The sequence below is a fragment of the Dromiciops gliroides genome, chromosome 1 (genome assembly GCF_019393635.1).
Source record: "Dromiciops gliroides isolate mDroGli1 chromosome 1, mDroGli1.pri, whole genome shotgun sequence".
NCBI classification, from domain to species: Eukaryota; Metazoa; Chordata; class Mammalia; order Microbiotheria; family Microbiotheriidae; genus Dromiciops; species Dromiciops gliroides.
This window is the reverse complement of record NC_057861.1, coordinates 168059796-168078743: the sequence shown is the minus strand read 5'-3', so window position 1 is coordinate 168078743 and position 18948 is coordinate 168059796. Positions and strand designations below refer to the sequence as shown.

Sequence of the window (18948 nt, the reverse complement as noted above, 5' to 3'; positions counted from 1 at the left end):
ATCTCTTACCCAGTTCAAAGGAAAGACGACGGGCAGAGAGGGGAAAGGAATACTAAATAATAATAGGATGTGGGAAGGAACGCTGAACTATGGGGATGTCCGAGAACTAGATTTTTCGTGACTTTGGGCAGGTCACTCGCTAGGTCTTGATTGCCTGTCCCAACGCTGTGCCTGGTGCTGGGATTACAAAGACAAAATGAAACAGTGCTTGTCCTCTGTCATTCAGTCACTCTGACTCTTCATGACCCCGTATGGGGTTTTTTGGCAAGGATACTGGAGTGGTTTGCTATTTTCTTCTCCAGTGGATTAAGGCAGAGGTTAAAGTGACTTGATTAGGGTAACACACCTAGTGTCTTCTATCGACAGCTCTCTATCCACTGGGCTACCTAAGCTGCTTCTTCCCCACCCTCTAGGAGTTTACATTTTATCGAAGAAAATAACCTTCGCATATATGCATTGGCAAAATAATAGGGATAAACTAGCTATGCTGTTAACAAGTTTACCAGGTTTATATCCATATAATATACATAACCTGGAATAGCTCTCCTCAGTCACTGAGAGGGATATTACCCCCACCCAACCACTAAGAAGTAGCCCCTTTGGAGATGCAGCCTGACAGCTGCTCTTGAAGATTCTGCAGCCTTGGCTAATGATGATTCAAAAAGGAAAATACTTGCCACCAAAGTCTTTGGCACTGTCAAATATCAACAGTAAAAACTAATGAGTTTGTCAGAGGAAATTACATTAGAGGCTTTACCATCTGCTTTGATCTACCCTAAGGACATGGGACCTCTCCATCTAACTGGGAGCAGAAACCTCCCCTCTGTTGTTTTTCCCATTAGAATGTGAATTCCTTGAATACAGGAACTGCTTTGCTTTTTCTGTTTGTGTTTCTAGCACTTAACACAGTACTTTACATATAGTACATATTTAATAAATTCATTTTTCATTCAACTCAGGATTGAGATAAAATTCTCTGTTCAACAGAAAGAAAACAATCTTGCTGGAGTATTCCACTCTGAGCAGTCTCTGGGGTTGTCTGCAGTAGTAATCTAGGAACATGGTGGGGTAGGGCAGCTTTGCCCAGCTATCTGTGGCTTAAGGAACTTCTGTTAGTCATTCCAAAGGTCACACCTTTCTCAAACTGCTCTCCAAAATTTTGTGGTCTTAGAAGTTTCTCAATCATGAAAGTCACATCTCCTTCTCACCTCATTAAACACACTTAAGGTAATCAGACAACAAGCATTTAAGTATTTACTATGTGCAAAGAACTGTGCTAAGAGGGTACTGTGTGCTAGGTGGCACAGTGAATAGAGTACCGGCCCTGGATTCAGGAGTACCTGAGTTCAAATCTGGCCTCAGACACTTGACACTTTCTAGCTGTGTGAACCTGGACAAGTCACTTAACCCTCATTGCCCCACTCCCACCCCGCCCCCCCCAAAAAAAGAACTGTGCTAAGTTCAATACAAAAAAAAAAAAAGGAGGCAGGAAGAAGGGGTGTACAAAAAAAAAAAACCCAGTCCTGCTCTCTAGAAGTTTACTATATAATGCATACTAGCTGTCTTCCAACCCTGCCTGTGGCATAAGTTGATCTGCTTGCCAGAATTCTACTTGGAAAGAGTCTAACCTGTAGTTTCCCCTGCAAAATGAGAAAAGCCCTTCTTCCCCATCGGTTTCCAACACATATTTTGTTCTTGTTCCTGTTGTTTGATCAATGACAGCATAAGTGATGTCTTAACTTGTGCTCAAATTGGATTTAAGTGAGGCATAAATGCACAAAGTCATCAGTGTCATTCTCTCCCGAGTCATTGAAATCCAGTGGCAGGACAAAAGTCATGATGCAGTGGTGACCTTGCTGTCTTTGATGCCTGACCAAGCCCCAAACCGTCCACATCACCTGCTTCAGCTGCCTTCATGACCTTGCAACAAATTGTTCTCATCCATTGATTCCACTGGAAAAGTATTCACATTTTATACCAATCATGAAATAAAGGTTGAAGAAATTCTGCAGCAAGGGGGAACTTCAATAAGAACATGCTCGTGGAGAAAATGTCTTTGAAAAATTGCTCCCAATAACTTTTTTGATCTTTTCAATGGCATACAAAAGGGACACCTCTTTTGATTTAAGTAATAAAAAGATTCCCACTTAGTTTGGTGAGTAATAAGCAAGGCCTTCCCACTCTTAGTAAACTCCCTCAATTGGGCTAGCTACCAATTATCTCTGCCTTATTTGGGGAATTAAGTACAGTTCCAACTTTGATTGTCTCCTATTCAAGAAAGTTTCTTGACTTCAAACAAGTACCCAATATTAATTCTAAATTTTTATAACATAACTGTGGTCTTAACATTATATGTTTCCATACTAAGTGAACATACTCCTGGACATTATATTTAAATGCTGAGGTTTCTCTATGATTAGCTCTTTTGAAAGATTTTGTTGTTCAGGTATTTCAGTCCTGTCCAATTCATCATGACCCCATTTGGGGTTTCTTTGGCAAAGATTAGACTGGTTTGCTATTTCCTTCTCCAGCTCATTTTACACATGAGGAAACTGAGCTAAACAGAGTTAAGTGACTTGCCCAGAATCACACAACTATTAAGTGTCTGAGGCCAGATTTGAACTCAAGAAGATAAGTCTTTCTTACTTCAGAGGCCCAGTGTCCTATCCACTGTTCCAGCCACCTGCCCCTTTTACAAGATTACCTTTTTCCTAATAACTCCTATGTATAATTTCATTTCTTTACATGATCACCACAGTATCACTCATCTCTAGTTGCAAATATCCTGATAAATGTAGGAGAGTACTTTTGGAAGTAATGGAAAACCTGAGTGAAAAAATATGTATATTCTTCTCTGCCTGAGGAACCTGACTAAAAAATTAAGATATTCATCTATGCTTAAGGAAAACATTGTTTATAACTTGCATCCATCAAACAGAAGAAATGCATTTTTATCTTTAGAAAATTGTATTTTCATATACATAAAGACATGTGTATCTAGATAGATAGATAGATAGATACTTTTAACTACCTGTTCATACCCTTAGAAAAACCAGGTCCAGAGAGATGATGTACTTGCCAAGTTCATACAGGTATTCCATGACAGAGCCAGTCATTGAACCCAGGTCCCATGACTCCAAATTCAGTGAAATTTCAAAACCTTTAAAGTTGGCAAAGACTTCATTTGGAAGGGAGAGCAAATGATTGTTACTGAATAGGGAAGGGACAGAGGGCAGCTGCCATAAAGACAAATCTGTAAGCAGAAAGTTACTTGGTGATCATGGAATTCTAGAAGAAAAGGAGTGGCCTACCAAAAGAGTAATTTCTTCATCCTGGTTGGCTAGTCTCCTCTGTAGGAAAAGACCAAATGCATACTGCACTCTTGGTCAAGGCTTCCTTTCACTGATAACCTTATTCTTCTGTATATGTTTTCCAAGATTTTAGGAAAACCACAACTCTTCACTTTGTCCTTGTTCTTTTTTTTCTTTTAAAATAATTTTTGTTCTTTTGTTTCTTAATCACTGGAATTTCTTCTAGTATCCTTTCCTCTCCCTAACTCCAAGGAAGTCATTCCATATAACAATATTTTTAAAGGGGAAAAAAGAAGAGAAAAAAATCAGCAAACTAATCAACACATCAAAAAAGTATGATACACATACATATATACATGCATATATGTATGTGTATGTATGCATATATATATATGTGTATATATATATATATATGTGGGTGGGTGGGTGTGGGTGTGTGTATGTGTATATGTACATAGTTCCACATCAGTGGACTGCTCAACTCTGCAAAAGAGTGAAGTAAGAGTGTCTTTTCATATCTCTTTTTTGGGGGTGATATTATTTTAATTTGTCAACATTCAGTAGTAGTTGTTTTGTGGGTGTTCTTTCCATATGAATTGTTGTAGTCATTATGATGTATGTCATTTTCTTGGCCCTGCTTACTTCAAGCCTGCATCAGTTCATGCTGATCTTTCCATGCTTCTCTGTATTATTCTACATATTATTTCTTACAGGACAATAATGTTCAATCACATTTATATATCACTTTTTTTAGCTATTCCTCAATGAATATCTACTTTTTTCTGGTTCTTTGCTACCACCAAAAGAAAAAAAATATGAATATTTTGGCTTATATGGGGACATCTTATTTATGATATCATTGGAATATAAGCTTAATAATGGAATCTTATTGTCCAAGGAAGTGGACTTTTTGTCATTTTATTTGCAAATTCTAAATTGCTTTTCAAAATTATTGTACTTGATCCAAGACAATTCTGAAGGACTTATAATGAAAAATACTATCCATGTCCAAAGAAAGAACTAATGGGGTTCTGAATGCAGATTGAAGCATACTTTTCCCCCTTTCTTTTTCTTTCTTTCTTTCTTTTTTTTTTTTGGTTTGTGTTTTCTTTCACAACATGACTAATATGGAAATAGGTTTTGCATGACTGCACATTTATATCCTATATCAAATTGCTTGCTTTCTCAATGAGGGGGGAGGGGAGGGAGTGAGGGAGAGAATTTGAAACTCAATTTAAAAAAAAAGAATGTTAGAAACTTTTTACATGTAATTAAGAAAAAATAAAATATTTTTTTAAATCAAAGTGATTATACTGATTCACAATTTCACTGACAATTCACTAGTATGTCTCTCTTCCCAGATCCCATCAAACATCAATTATTCCTCTTTTGTCATCTTTGCCAATTTGCTGAGTTTGAAGTGAAATCTCAGAGTCATTTTGATTTGCATTTTTCTTATTATTAGTGATCTGAAGCATTCATTCATTCATATGGTTGTTGATAGTTTGCAGTTCTTTTGAGAGCTATTTTTTTTGCCAGTAATCAAATCAAACAATGAAAGTTCTTGAAAACATGAACTGAGAAAACAAGAATTATTTTAAATCTTCATTTCATCACTTTTTGTATCATCTGCCTAATTATCCTCATGCCATTTTGAGAAATTTTAAAATCTAATATAATTGGTAACAGATGTCAAGGCCAAATCCAACACTGTATTTATCATGACATCTGAGATAATTATGGGGATTACCATAAAAGAATAGAGAATTGATGGGATATGAGCATTCTGACACTTGAGCAATATATACAGCCCATGAAGTATGCCAGGCTTAAAATAGGTGAATGAAATATATGTCCATGCCACCAAACATATTGGAGGAAACTGAGTCAGGCTTAATCAGATGCATGGGATTGAGACGTCCATGGCATCAGGCATATTGGAAGGGGAATAGAAGCCAGGTGTAGAATGAGATGGGTGGGATGAAAACTTCCAGCCATCTACATTGTCTCATCTGAGAGACCTCCAGGAACCTGTAGGTCCCTAGGTACAATATTGTGGGGAAATGGAGCCAAAAGAAGCCAATCTCAGCTCTTGCCAATAGTTGTTCTTTCGGTCTCTCCCAAGTCAGTGCAGTACCTGGACTTCATAAATGTGTCCCCTTCTGTGAGAGTTCAGTGCCTGCTCTTGTATGTATTCCTCTCATGGGTAAAGGCAATTAATGTCTTAAATGGTAAATTCCCATAATCCAAGTCTCATATGGATTTAAAATTTGAGGATAATAATGATCGCAAAAAGTGTGAATTTGCTTTGACTCAGAATATAAGGTTTTTTTGCAAAAATAGTATTTCTAGAATTAATTTATACTTGTCATGGTAATCAATTTACCAAGGAAATACTTTATATAATTTGATCAAATAATCAGTTGGAAAAATAAAACACAATCTTAAAAGAATGAAAATCTCTATGAAAACAAACGTACTATTAATTTCAAAATGTAGATACAATGGCATAAAAATGAAACCTTTATGTAATGTTTGAACTGACATTATTTATCTGAGTGAATTTAGAGCATTTTTTATTTTGATATTTAAAATCTCCACATCTCATATTAATATCTTGCTCTCTACTTCTGCATTTCAGCAAAATAAGTCCCAGTTTATGGTAATAGAAGCAGATTTTTGAAATATGATGATGATAAAGTTTCTCTTGTTTTTTTAACCTCTTTCTTTTCTCTTTCATAATACCAATGCTTTATAAAGTTATTAGTTAAAGGCGAAAGCAGGCAAAGAGAAATCAAAATAGAAAATCCACAAAAAATGAAGCATTAACATGATCTTATCCCCTGTTTGTCTGATTAACCAGAGAAAAGCAGCTACTTAGGAGATACTTAGGTACTTAGTGGGTAGAAGAAACCCAATTGAAAATTTAAAGGTACATTCATGTAAAATCAATGAAAATAGGAGAAACTTACAAACATAAAATTTCTTACCCAATGTGAAGATCAGAAGGTTGAGGGGTTCAGCAGTCCCTTCGTGGTCACCAAACTGTGATGTTTAAAATCTATATTGTAGTTGCCTTAAATTAGAAGCTTCAGCACCAGTCTTTGGGCAGTAAACATTTATTAAAGCATACAGGTATTCACATGGAGTTCAGAAAATTAAGAAAAAGCCTATCTAGCCTAGAGTTCCAGCCTGGTCTGGTTCTTCCTCAAGTCCTCCGTCAGGAGCCTGCTTCAACCACGAACTCTCTAGCAAACTGATTGTGGAAGCTTTTTATAGGTCTGGAACAGAGGCAGTCCTTACATACTGCTTCAAGTTGATTGGTTGGCATCCTCCAAATCCAATGATTTTATCTCACTTTCTCCCCAGTGAGTTAGGCATCCTCTATTATCCAATGTCTGGTTTGAAAGAAAACCACTGGTGGGGTGAGGATATGAAAAGGTGGTGGCAGAGGACAATGTTACAACTGAAGGGAGAAGTGGCCCATATGGTGTTGCTTATCTGCCCAACAGCCCAGTAGTAAGCAAGCGCTGTTATACTATGCTCTACATCTATAAAATGACTTGGGCTAGTTAATCTCTTAAATTTTCCATCTCTAAATGTTATGCTTCTAATCATATGGTACAATGGGTTATCTCTTGATTTGTTTCCTAAAAACATCAATCCTGTCTATGGAGGGAAGATTCCTCTTAACTTATTTGCTTTAGTCCTACAAGGAAACAGATTCTGCTCCTGTCTTTAGGTTGTCAACTCTATTGGGGACACTGCCCGATGACTACAATTCCTCCTTGGGAAAGACAAATGAGGCATAGTGAGTAAAACACCATTACTGAAATGAACGACCAAAAGATGATGTCAGGTTTCAAGCCTGGAAGCTCTATTTTAATTCATTTAAGTTAATGCCCTTTTTGATACCATAGTCATTACCTGATATATTCACTTACTTAGGTTGGACCCTCCCTTGTCGAAAAGAAAATAGTTAAGCAAAATGCATATCATTCCACACCAATAGCACCCCCTCCCCCTATCTCTAGAGAGGTGGGAAATATGTTTCATAATCCCTCTCCAGATCCAAGATTTAGCCTGGTCAAGGGTCAGGAAAAGAGGCCATATAATAATTCATATCCCTGGAGACAGGACACTGGACCAGATAACCCCCTTGAGTTCTTTTTTAATTCCATACTTTAAAGAGCCCATCATCAAATTATGAATATAATTTTAAATACTTTGATGAGCATCTGCTTCTAATACCTTACCAGCTGAAAAATTCTTCATTTTTTTGTAATATGGAGCATTTCAGAAGACCTTTTTAAAACTTTCTTCCCCAGTTCATTTTTTCCCCTTTTTTCTATTTTGTGGGGCAATGAAGATTAAGTGACTTGCCCAGGGTCTCACAGCTAGTAAGTGTCAAGTGTCTGAGGTTGGATTTGAACTCAGGTCCTCCTGAATCCAGGGCTGGTGCTTTATCCACTGTGCCTCCTAGCTGCCCCAAAAACTTTCTTTCCAAGAAGCTGAGGGATATCAGGACCCTTGGCTTGGGGGACAGTCAAGAAGAAGGAAACCTTGAAAATCCTGAGCCAAGGGAGTGGAGGTAGTTTAGTATTCTGGAAAGAGAACTGGGAGTCAGATTTAGATTCTAGTCTCTGCAACACTGGGCAAGTGTCAACATCTTTCCCTTTTCTCACCTCTAGAATTGACACTGGGGACCACTTTCTTTATATTCCCTCCTCTCTGGGGCTTTGAGGCATTGTTCTCTCTTGGATCTCCTACCAGTCTGATGCTCCTTCTTAGTCTCCTTTGGTAGATCATCATCCAAAACCTAGCTCCTAATGCAGGAGTACTAAAGGATCATTGCTGAATCTCTTTTCACTGTAACCATATCAGCTCCCATGACCCCATTTATCATCTCTATGCAAATGACTTCCAGGTTTTTATATACCCATCTCTCTCTTTCCTGAGCGTCAGACCTATATTACCAACCACCCATTAGAATTTTTGAACTGGATGTTGTGAGAAATGATTCATTTGTATCTCTATTCCAATCAGTATTAATCAGTTTAATATTTTACATAAATCATATAGGGATAATTAGATCATATAGGTTTTTATAGTAGGCCTCAAACTTTAATCCAGCATTCATCACTTGTTTACCAGTTATGAAGTTCATATTTGCCCAATCACAAGAATGCCAAAAAGGATATCTCAATCCTGTTTTGCTCAAATTCCATGTCTAAATCCAGAGTGGGTGGGATGCCATAATTCTTTGGAAAGTTCCCCAATTTAATTTTGTACCTCTGGACCACTCTCTTATGTACAACATGAGGAGGTGACCATCTTATGATCACTTAGTCAGTGGAGATGACTCTTGGCTTACCCATCTGGTGACCACACATGCTGAAGCATCATTTCTAGCCCTCCTGGAGAATCAAGAATGAGGTCTACCAACCAATGGGATTTTGTATTTTATTTTTCTTCTCCTGAATGTTTGGGTTTCAAACCCTATATAAATAAGGCCCCAGGGAAAAGAAGGCATCTCAGATCACAAGGAAGATCTGAGGTCCACTTTATTAGAGGGAGCCATGTACCCCTTAATGAAATGCTATTGACTTGGAGCTCTGCCTCAATGGTTTTGGACAATTTTGGACCCCACAATGTCCCATAGGCATATCAAATTAATTCAACATGTCCAAAAAGATATTTTCTTCTCTATAAACTAGGTTGAGGGTCCTTTCAGTCACCCATGTTTACAACCTTGGAATCATCCTTGACTCCCTAGTGTCCCTCACCCCACATATAATTTACTGTCTTATCAATTCTAGTGAAATAACATCTCATGTCCCTAATTTCTCCACTTACATGGCCACCACCCATAGTTAAGGCCTTTATCACCTCTTGCTAAAACTATTATAATAAAGTCCTAATTGATCTCCCTGTCTCCAGGCCATCTTCTACATAGCTGCCAAAGTGATCAGACCTAAAGTATAGGTCTGCTCATGTCATTCCCCTGCTCAATAAACTTCAGTGGTTCCCTATTACTTCTAGGACTAGATACAGACACCTATGTTTGGTATATCATATAAAACTCAGTTCCAACCTATCCTTCCAGGCTTATTATATACTGCTCTTAGTGTTCCAACCAAGCTAGCTTTCATGGGGTTCAACTATCTCTGATTTCCATGCTTTTGCGTAGGCTGTCCCCATACCTGAAATATATTCCCTCCTTACCTCTGTCTCTTAGAACTCTTCATTTCCTTTGATCCTCCTACTCATCTTCCCAGCTGCTATTGCCTCCACCCCAGAATTATCTGGTAATTATTTTGTATATATTATGAATGAGTAAATATTGTCTCCACTTGTAGAAAGTCTGCTCCCTGATGATAGAAACTTTCATTTTTCTATTTGGCTGTACTGATTTCTAAGAATGGAAACTGGCTCACAAAGCAGTTTGGAGACTTTTGTGGTTACTGGCCATAGTAGTTCCTTTGTGGCACGGTTATTTTTAATGGTATTATGTCATGGCACTAAAGATGTGATTGGGTAGAGCGCACCAATTGGATATATGTATCCCCAGAAGTTGTTCTTGTTCTTTATAGAATCTTAGAGCTATATGGGACTTTACTCATCTAATTCAACACCTTCAGTTTACATTGTTAGTGGAAATAGCATTAGAAGCATTACCATCTGCTTTGCTAAACCCTTAAGGACCATGGGACCTTTCTGTCTGACTTCCAGTAGAAACCTTTCATATGTGATGTTTCCTCTATTAGAATGTGAGCTCTGAGAGAACTAGGACTGTCTCACTTTTCTGTTTGTATCCCCAGCCCTTAGCAGAATGCTTTGCACATAGTAAGCATTTAATAAACGCTTTCATTTATTCATTCTTGTCTTTGAATCATCAGTACTCAGCCTGGCACCTGGGTATAGTAGTAGGTGCTTAATACATGCTTGTTGATTAATACTATCTATTTTTATAGGGATTTAAATACTGGTTGTGTGACCCATGGCAAGTCCCTAAATGTCTAAGAACTCTAAGCAATTCCATATGACTAAATTGCAGCAAAGGTGCCAGTCTGGTTTGGCAGAGGAAATTCCTCATGGGGAGCTTGAACATGAGTGAAATCACCCTTTTCAAAAATGTAAATGTGATTCTGGATGTGAAAGAATTTTGAAAAGTATAAATGTGCTAGATAAATGCCAGACATGACTATTGTAGCCAGTTTTGGGGTCTTCATCCTTTTCTTCCCTCTCCTCTAGACCTGATTTAGGAGATGGCATGAATCTGAGGTCATGGATGCTCTCATGGATGCTTGTAAATTTTCATGCATCCATTTTTTGTGTCAAAGAACCAATTTCAGTAGAAGATTCAATGGCTATAATCCATTCCATAGTGTACATTTAATTTACCATAAATTTATTAATCCCTGAACCTGATAGGTGCAATGTGCCAGGAATACAAAATGTTCTTTAAAAGATAATGCCTGGGGGCAGCTAGGTGGTGCAGTGGATAAAGCACCAGCCCTAGATTCAGAAGGACCTGAGTTCAAATCTGACCTCAGACACACTTACTAGCTGTGTGACCCTGGGCAAGTCACTTAACCCTCATTGCCCTGCCCCCCAAAAAAATCTAATTGGGAAATATTTAAATAAATATGCAATAGAACATGGGTAATGTGGCTCCGTAAGTCACTATGGGCCTCAGGGATCTTTAGGTCTAGTTTAGTCTTGACACCACTGGAGTAGATGACCTGTCAAGGTCCTTATGACTCAAAATCTATGATCAAATGGTAATTATAATACAAATTACCAATGCTTGCTTGCTCAGGAGAGACCAGATTCAGACTGGTGTCAGCTTGAGGGTGAGGAGTGGGGCTTTTTTGTGTTTTTTTTTTCCCTGCTGGCCAACGAATCCATACCCCTAAGTAGGCAGTGTAAATTGAAGAGACCTAAAACAGTCCAACCTCTTGGAGTTATCAAAAGGGTTTTTTCAATAAACAAATGCAACTTGATCCCTTTTGCCTAGAATATTTTTCATAGCTGCTAGTACCATCTCATTCATGGATGTCTGGTATCTGCTTTGTTGTTGTTGTTGTTAGACCTTCCTTCTCAAAGAGGACCATGACATTGGGGTGATGTTATGACTTTCAGTGAATTGGATTTAAGTGAGGGAGGGCTGTGCAGTCACCAGCCTCACTCTCTCCTCCAGAACTATCTGGGCCCAGTGGCAAGATAGATATCAGGATGCCTGGAAATGGACCTGGATATAGTGGGAGACCTTGGCCTTTTTAAGCAAAGGCCTTTCCCAGGTTTGTCTGAGGCAACACCCATTCAGTGATCTGCTTCAAGTCTTGTGTATACTTGTTTATGTGAATAGTCTCCCTGATAGAATGTAAGATCCTTGAGCATAGGGGGTTTTGTTTTTGTTTTTGTATCCCCAGTGCCTAACTCAGTGCCTATAACAAGGCTTCTTAAACTTTTTACACTCATAACCCCTTTTTGCCCAAGAAATTTTTATGCAACCCCAGGTGTATAAAATAGGTATAAGCAAACTTTTACTGCTGCCAAATTTTTCATGATTCCCACATTCAATTACGTGACCCCCTATGGGGTCTCGACCCACAGTTTAAGAAGCTTTGGCCTAGAATATAGGTTTTTAAAAAATGTTTGTTGGTTAACCCTTGATATTTTTTTCTCATACAGAGGACCTTCATAGTTGCCTGTGATTTAAAATGTAATACTGAGAGAAAAGACCATATTTGGACTCTTCTCAGAACCCTAATGATAGAGTGAGTTTAGTTTCAAGTCTCACAACTTTGTTGCCCAAACTTCCCAGTAAGGGGCCACCCAGCATACAAAGCTCCTGGGAAGCCAAGGCCCTGGGACTTAGGCCCAAACAGGGCTTGGAATGGGGCCTGCACTTTGTGGGAGCTGAACTAAGCTGGGAGGTCACCTTGAGGCGCCCGAGGTGATTCCCACATGACCCCGGCATTCAAACCCCAACTTAAGTCTTATTTCTTGACAAGTTATGTCTATCTCTCTCTCTCTCTCTCTTTTTTTTTTTTGGTGAGGCAATTGGGGTTAAGTGACTTGCCCAGGGTCACACAGCTAGTGTTAAGTGTCTGAGGCTGGATTTGAACTCAGGTCCTCCTGACTCCAGGGCTGGTGCTCTATCCACTGCGCCACCTAGCTGCCCCTATGTCTATATATCTTAACACAGCACTGTTCTAGTAAGGAATGGACATTCTTGCCCAGAATAAGGTTAAGGTCTATTGTTGCAATCTGATTGGTCTTTACAGTTACCATATATGGGAGGTTGGTAAAATATGCTGATTGGTTGTTTCTGTAATGCTCAATGGGATTGCAATAGTGTAATGTGATTGGTTGAGAGGTTTGCTTGGTGGATATAACTAACAGTGCAGGACCTCACTTCAGTGCACTTTCCAGCACATTCAGAAGAGTGCCCATCTTTGGCAAGATGAATAAAGAAGCCTTTAACCACATTCTGCTGTCTACTTGGATTCTTTGAGCTACAAGCTGCTATCAACACTTGAGCTGCTAACACTATTCAGCTATTAGGTACATTTCTAACAATACTATACTTTTATTTTTTTTTTACCAGAGGTCTAGAAAGAATAAAGTTTTTTGCCCCTCCACTTGCTTCTTATATGATCAAGAAACTCTCCCTCAAATTCCCTAAATTTATAAATTGAGTTCAGAGAAGTTCTATGAATCAGTGGCTGTCAAATTGTAGTTCAGATACTATGAGATTAAAATGATTTTCATAAAACAAGAGGTTTTAATTTCTAATGTAGCACATGTTAATAGATATACAATCCATCTAAATAAAAGCTCTTTTGCTGGGGTGGGGGGAGAGTCCTCAGTATTTTTAGTATCAGGGGGTCCTGATACTAAAAACTTTGAGAACCATTGTTCTACATCACAATTTATATATCAAAACAAAAACAAAAGTAGAAACTCAGATATCTAAAGTAGATATTCTGAGAAATAAGTTAGTATACAATTTAGAAAAGGTCTTAAATTCCTCAGATGAAATTGCTTATTACTATGAAACTATGAAGTACTGTTATTCAACAAGAATTCACTATTTAAAATCACTTTCTCACTTACAAAATCTGCAAAAAAAAAAAAAAGAGCACTAAAAGCCCTCTTTCCTCTCTACCATCTCTAGCAAGTTTATTTTTTTTTCCTGAGGCAGCAAGATGGCATGGGGAAGGAGTGCTAAGCTAGTCAGGGAAGATTTGAGTTCAAATCCAGCTTCAAACACATAGTAGTTGTGTGATCCTGGGCAAGTCACTTAGCCTCTCTCTCCCTCAGGAGTAAAATGGGGAAAATATAGCACCTCCCCCACAGAGTCGTTATGAGCATCAAATTAGATATTAAGCACTTAGTGCTTAGGAGTTTAATAAATACTTCTTCCTTCCCTTGTTCCTTTTAACATTAACCACTAAAAAAAAATCACATGGTTGTTAAATTTTACTATGTCCTTCTATCCTTAAATGGCTCAACCCTAACAGATCAGCTTTCTGAGAGAAACATAAGAATAGAAATTGCTGATCATTTTTTATGGCCCACTTTTGAATATGTTTTAAGTGATCAAAAGCATACATCTAATTTTCCTTGGATGTGCAATCAGTTTTCAAATGAAAACACAAAACACTTTAAAAGTTTAAAAGTTTATTGCCAGAATAGCAAACTTGCTGCAGACCCCTTTTTAAGATTACATGGGAAAAGACAAGATGAACAGACTTCAGGTGAGGTAACAAAAAGGAAAAGCTACTGATAATCATGCACTTCCTGTCGAGTTATAACTGTAGCAAACAAGTACATTAAAATGAATGTGACAAAAAACTCCCAAGTATTTCATTTTAGGTCAGAGCCCACACTGAAAAAACTAAAATGCAAAATGCATTCCAAAGTGCTCAGGCTATTATTTGTTTGTTTTGCAGTTATTCAAGTGGGGGGCTGTTACACAATAAATTGAAAAATTTAGATAAGCAACAGAATAAAATGTGATTTGAAAATTCTTATCAGCTTAATTTTTTTATTCCCAAGATGAGTAGCAGTGTAAAGTATATGCAACAACAACAAAACTTTTTTTCAGAAAGAATTACTCAAAACTCTAAATGGGAAGCAAAAGAAAAAAATAATTTGTGATATTCTTACAAATGATTACTACTACTACTGCATACAGAGTATACCCAAAGCAAATTATGTTCATTTGAGATGAGCTGGGAAGATAAATAAGCAGAAAAGGCTTCGCTATTTGATTTTAAACATGGCTTCATCTTCTACTAGACCATCACCCTAAGAACAAACTATGTTATCACCACTACAAATATGTTTTCCTTTTTTTCTTTAACTTTTTACTTAATAAAAGAGTAGGTTCATATAAAGACAAGATCTAGCAACTACTGCCAACATTACTAATGCCCAATGGAGCTACTGCTGAATGTGTAGGAGGAATAAGAGTATGATGAATTCCCAGATGCATCAAAGCTTCCTCTCCTGGATCCACTGCGTGAGCCAGAGCGAGACCCAGATCGAGACCCTGAACGGGACCCTGGAGCAGAGGATACATTGTAAGGGCTTGGCAAACCCTTGGATGAAACTGAAGCTGCTTCCAGCAGACGTAGCCCAGTGATATCCTCCACCATGGATCGATTCATGGCATCTTTGTAGGATATTTTCAGTTTGGTTTTGGGGCAGGTCAAAATCTTGGCATAGTTGCTGGTGTCATGAAGCTTCTGAGCTGCTCGGCCATCAATCAACCCTTTTCTGATAGCCTCTTCAGAACTTATTCTTCCATGAACCTCTGGGTCAACAAGGCCTCCAGTGAGGTACTGGAACTCCAGGAAGCGCTGACCTGCCTCATAGGGCAGCCATTTCTCCTTAACTGCTTCTGCTGCTGACATCTTCTTCTTCCCCTTCACCCCTTCAAAGCCAACATATGCTTTCTGTGCTGGCTTCAGCCTGGTCGCCATATCTTGGTCAATGAGGCCCTGGGAGACTGCATCTTGAAGTGAAAGCTTCTGACCTGTGGTGGGATTGATGATGCCTCCTGTACAGGCTTGAGCTTCCAAAAGCCTCTGACCTGTGATGCTATCTACAATGCCTCTCTCTATACCTTCTGTAATTGAAATTTTCTCCAAGTTTTCTGTGTCAAAGATGGCTGCAATGGGGCTTGTCTCCTCTAAGGGGTCAGACCAAGAACTGCTCCGGATGGTTAAATTTCTCACACTGGAAATGCTGGAGGTCTTGCTTACAGACTCATGTCGAGAACTACTGAAAACTTCATCTCCACCACTAACACTGCCAATACTGCTGCTACCATTTTTTAAGGAGATCATATCGGCAAACTGAGTGAGGCTAAGGCTGCCAGAGCGGTACTGCTCAAAGAATTTTCTGTCAACAAGGCCCTTGTCAATGGCATCTTGAATATCATACTGACTGCCTGTTTTCCTGTCAACTAGGACCACCCTGGTGGACCCATCTGATCCAGTGATGGTAATTTCCTCCCACTCACACTCTTGCTCACAGAGTTCTACAAAAGTCTCATAATCAATAAGACCCTTCTTGTAAGCCTCTTGAACAGACATTTCCTTGTTAGTTTCCGGGTCTACTATGACCACTCTGCGTTTCCGGAGTGTGTTCTTTTGTGATGTCTGTATTGGTTTCTTCTTCTCCTTTAATGGCAAAAGACAGAGTCCTGTTTCTTCATCCTTCATGCACCTTTCTTTCAATTGCAAGTAGGTGAGATTTTCTTCTGTGTTTGGATCAAAAAATCCCTTTGTGTCATCACTGGGGTCTGACAAGATTTCACTTAACTCTTCATTAAAATAGCCCCTCTTGTAGGCCATGTCAACTGGTAAGCGATGGCTCTCTTTTGGGTCAATGATTCCACCTGTTGCGATCTGAGCCTCCAATAAGCGAATTCCATGACCCTTCTCAATAAGCTCTTTGTTCATGGCTTGGAACAAGGAGATGATGTTTCCTGTTTCTGGATCCTTATACCCAGTAACAGCCCGTTCCGCTGACAGAAGTTTCTCTTTAAATTCAATGCCCACTAACCCTCGTTTGTAGGCTTCTTCCACTGGTAGCCTCAGGTTGCTGACAGGATCCACGATAAAGCCAGTGGCTGCTTGAGCTTCTAGAAGTTCGAGGGCAGTACCAGGTCTGACCAGACCAATTTTCATGGCCTCATAAATGCCAAGCTTTTGTTTTGTGGTCTCATTGTAGATGCCTGCTATACAGCTAGAACCCTGCAGGAAATCCTTGATTCTCTCACCAACCTCATCATAGGAAATCTGGCCTGATTCAAGTTCATTTACAGTGGATGGCCGCAAAATTCCCGAATCCACCAGTTCAGTGACTGTGACAGGTTGCCTGATGCCTTGGAATGACATACTCCTCTTCTGTACTAACAGTAAAAGCAAGCCAGTGTGTGGCTCAATTCTACATCTTTCTCTCAGCTGCATGTAACTAACTTTCTTTTTGTTGATGGGGTCCACAAAGTTCTTCTGACTGTCTCGGGGATCATTAAGGGACCTATACAAGTCTCGGTCAATTAGCCCACGGGACAAAGCGACATCTTTCGGCAAAAAGACGCTGTTAACGGGGTCCACGATGCCTCCTGAGGCAATCTGAGCTTCTAGTAGGCGCATTCCTGTTTCTCTGTCAATCAGATTTTTCTTGATGGCTTCAGAAACAGATACTGTCTTGCCTGAAAATGGATCATCAAATCCAGTGACAGCCTTTTCTGCAGTATAGATCTGTTGCCGGTCATCAAAGTCAATGAGGTCCCGAGCGATGGCACTGTCAACAGTCAGCTTCTCATTCCTATGGGGGTCAATGACACCTCCTGTAGCTGCCTGGGCCTCCAGGAGCATTACTGTGGATTCTGGAGTAATAAATTTCTTCCTCTTGGCCTCCACCAAAGAGTACTTTTCTTTAGGGGAAGCAGAAGCCCCAGCGATAGCACCTGCTCCTCGGAGGAAAGGTTGGATTTCAGAAGCAACTTCTTCTACTGACTTTTTCCCCCTCAACAGTTTGTCCAACGTGGTTTTGTCTATCAGTTGGCATTCATAGAGTTGCATTGCAGTCACCTTTTTCCTCAGCCCATCAAACATTAATTTGGAGGGGTCAATGGACCATTCATCTTCAGTCTGAGTCTCCCTATGAGATCCATATGGACGCTGTTTGAGTTTATCGATCTCTCTCTGCATTCGACAACGTTCTGATTCCATCTGGGATTGTGTTTCCCTGGTGGAATCCTCCAGCTTTCGCCTGCACCGGTCCTCAATCCTCTTAATCTCTGCTTGCAACCTTTCAATCTCGCTCCTTAGGCAGTTCTTCTCTCTCTCACTCTTTTCTCTTTCAGATTCAATCTTCCTAATAGCCTCTTCCTTGCGGGAATACTGACTTTTCCACTGATTTAAGTCATTCTGAATTTGCTGTTTCTCACACTCCAGTCGCTGTTTCACCCGAATCTCTGACTCCAGTGTGGCTTTTGCACGATTCAGCTCATCTTCTAATCTTTGCAACCTTGTCTTGTCTTGTTCCAGGACTTTGATTTTTACCAGCAGGCTCTCTCTTTCTTGTACAACTTGAGTGCATTGACTCTTGGATTCCTGAATCCTATTTGATGCCTAAAATAAAAAAAATAAAAATAAGTGAAAAAGCAGTATTGATTTTTTTTCTCTCATAATTCTCTTTGGCTCTAACATTCTCACTTTACATGTGCACACCCTTTTCCTTCTAATCTGTGTCCTCAGTTTACTTTTAGCTTGTCATTCTACACCTTTTAAAAAATTTATTCCATTTCCACCCAACATATATTGCTTCATACTCACCACTCTCATCTTTTCAAAGGAAATGGGGAAGTTGCAACCCTAACTATCTTACCTTTATCTCTTATGCAAATTTAAAGGGAGTCTGATCTTGTTAAAGGTGATCATACCTATTATACTTGCACTAAAAACTTAATATAGCAATGAAAATACTTTGTATTTGCATATTGCCATAAATGTGGGTATATACATACTTCCACTGATATAGACACAGTTCTATTCCCACACAAATATTGTCTATAGAAGTCAAATATATTAGAAGTTAAAGAAATCAATTCTTTAAAATCAGGTGTTAAAGGAAATCAAACCAATCAACAAACAAACCGAGGGATACTAAAATTGACATGCAAAAAAAAAGCAACATGCTGGGGGAGTGGTGAAAAGAAAAAAAGGAATTAATAAGCAAGAAGAGAAAAAAGGATTAAAAACCTGCATAGAAAATAGCTTTGTTGAGTGGATAATTTTTAGTTCAAGCAAATTTGAAATCACACAGATATGTGTTAAAGATCCCTCTAAATATATACAGTTTATACATGAAAAGCATATGTTCAAATAAAGTAATTATCTAGTACACAAAGCAAGACAGATGCAGTCCTGCCTTCATAGTAAATGATCCCAAACGTCCCACCGGCTATTGAGAACTCTAAAACGAGTCACACACAGGTTATGTATATATTAAATTTGGTTAAAGGTCAGAGCATAAGGACAAATAGCATCCAAAGTTCTTGTCAAGCAGTTTCCTGGGTTATGATAGATATTCATGCTTTAGTAGA

At 38.9% G+C, this 18948-nt stretch overlaps 1 protein-coding gene across 1 annotated transcript in view; it reads right to left on the bottom strand.

Annotated features, from left to right (window-relative positions):
- Positions 1 to 13986: 13986 nt before the first annotated feature.
- LOC122735628 (desmoplakin) overlaps positions 13987 to 18948 on the bottom strand; it is a 53522-nt gene continuing 48560 nt past the window's right edge. Inside the window, 1 exon segment of the mRNA XM_043977332.1 lies at positions 13987 to 17974. Coding sequence (XP_043833267.1) covers positions 14753 to 17974 — 3222 coding nt within the window. The 3' untranslated portion in view covers positions 13987 to 14752.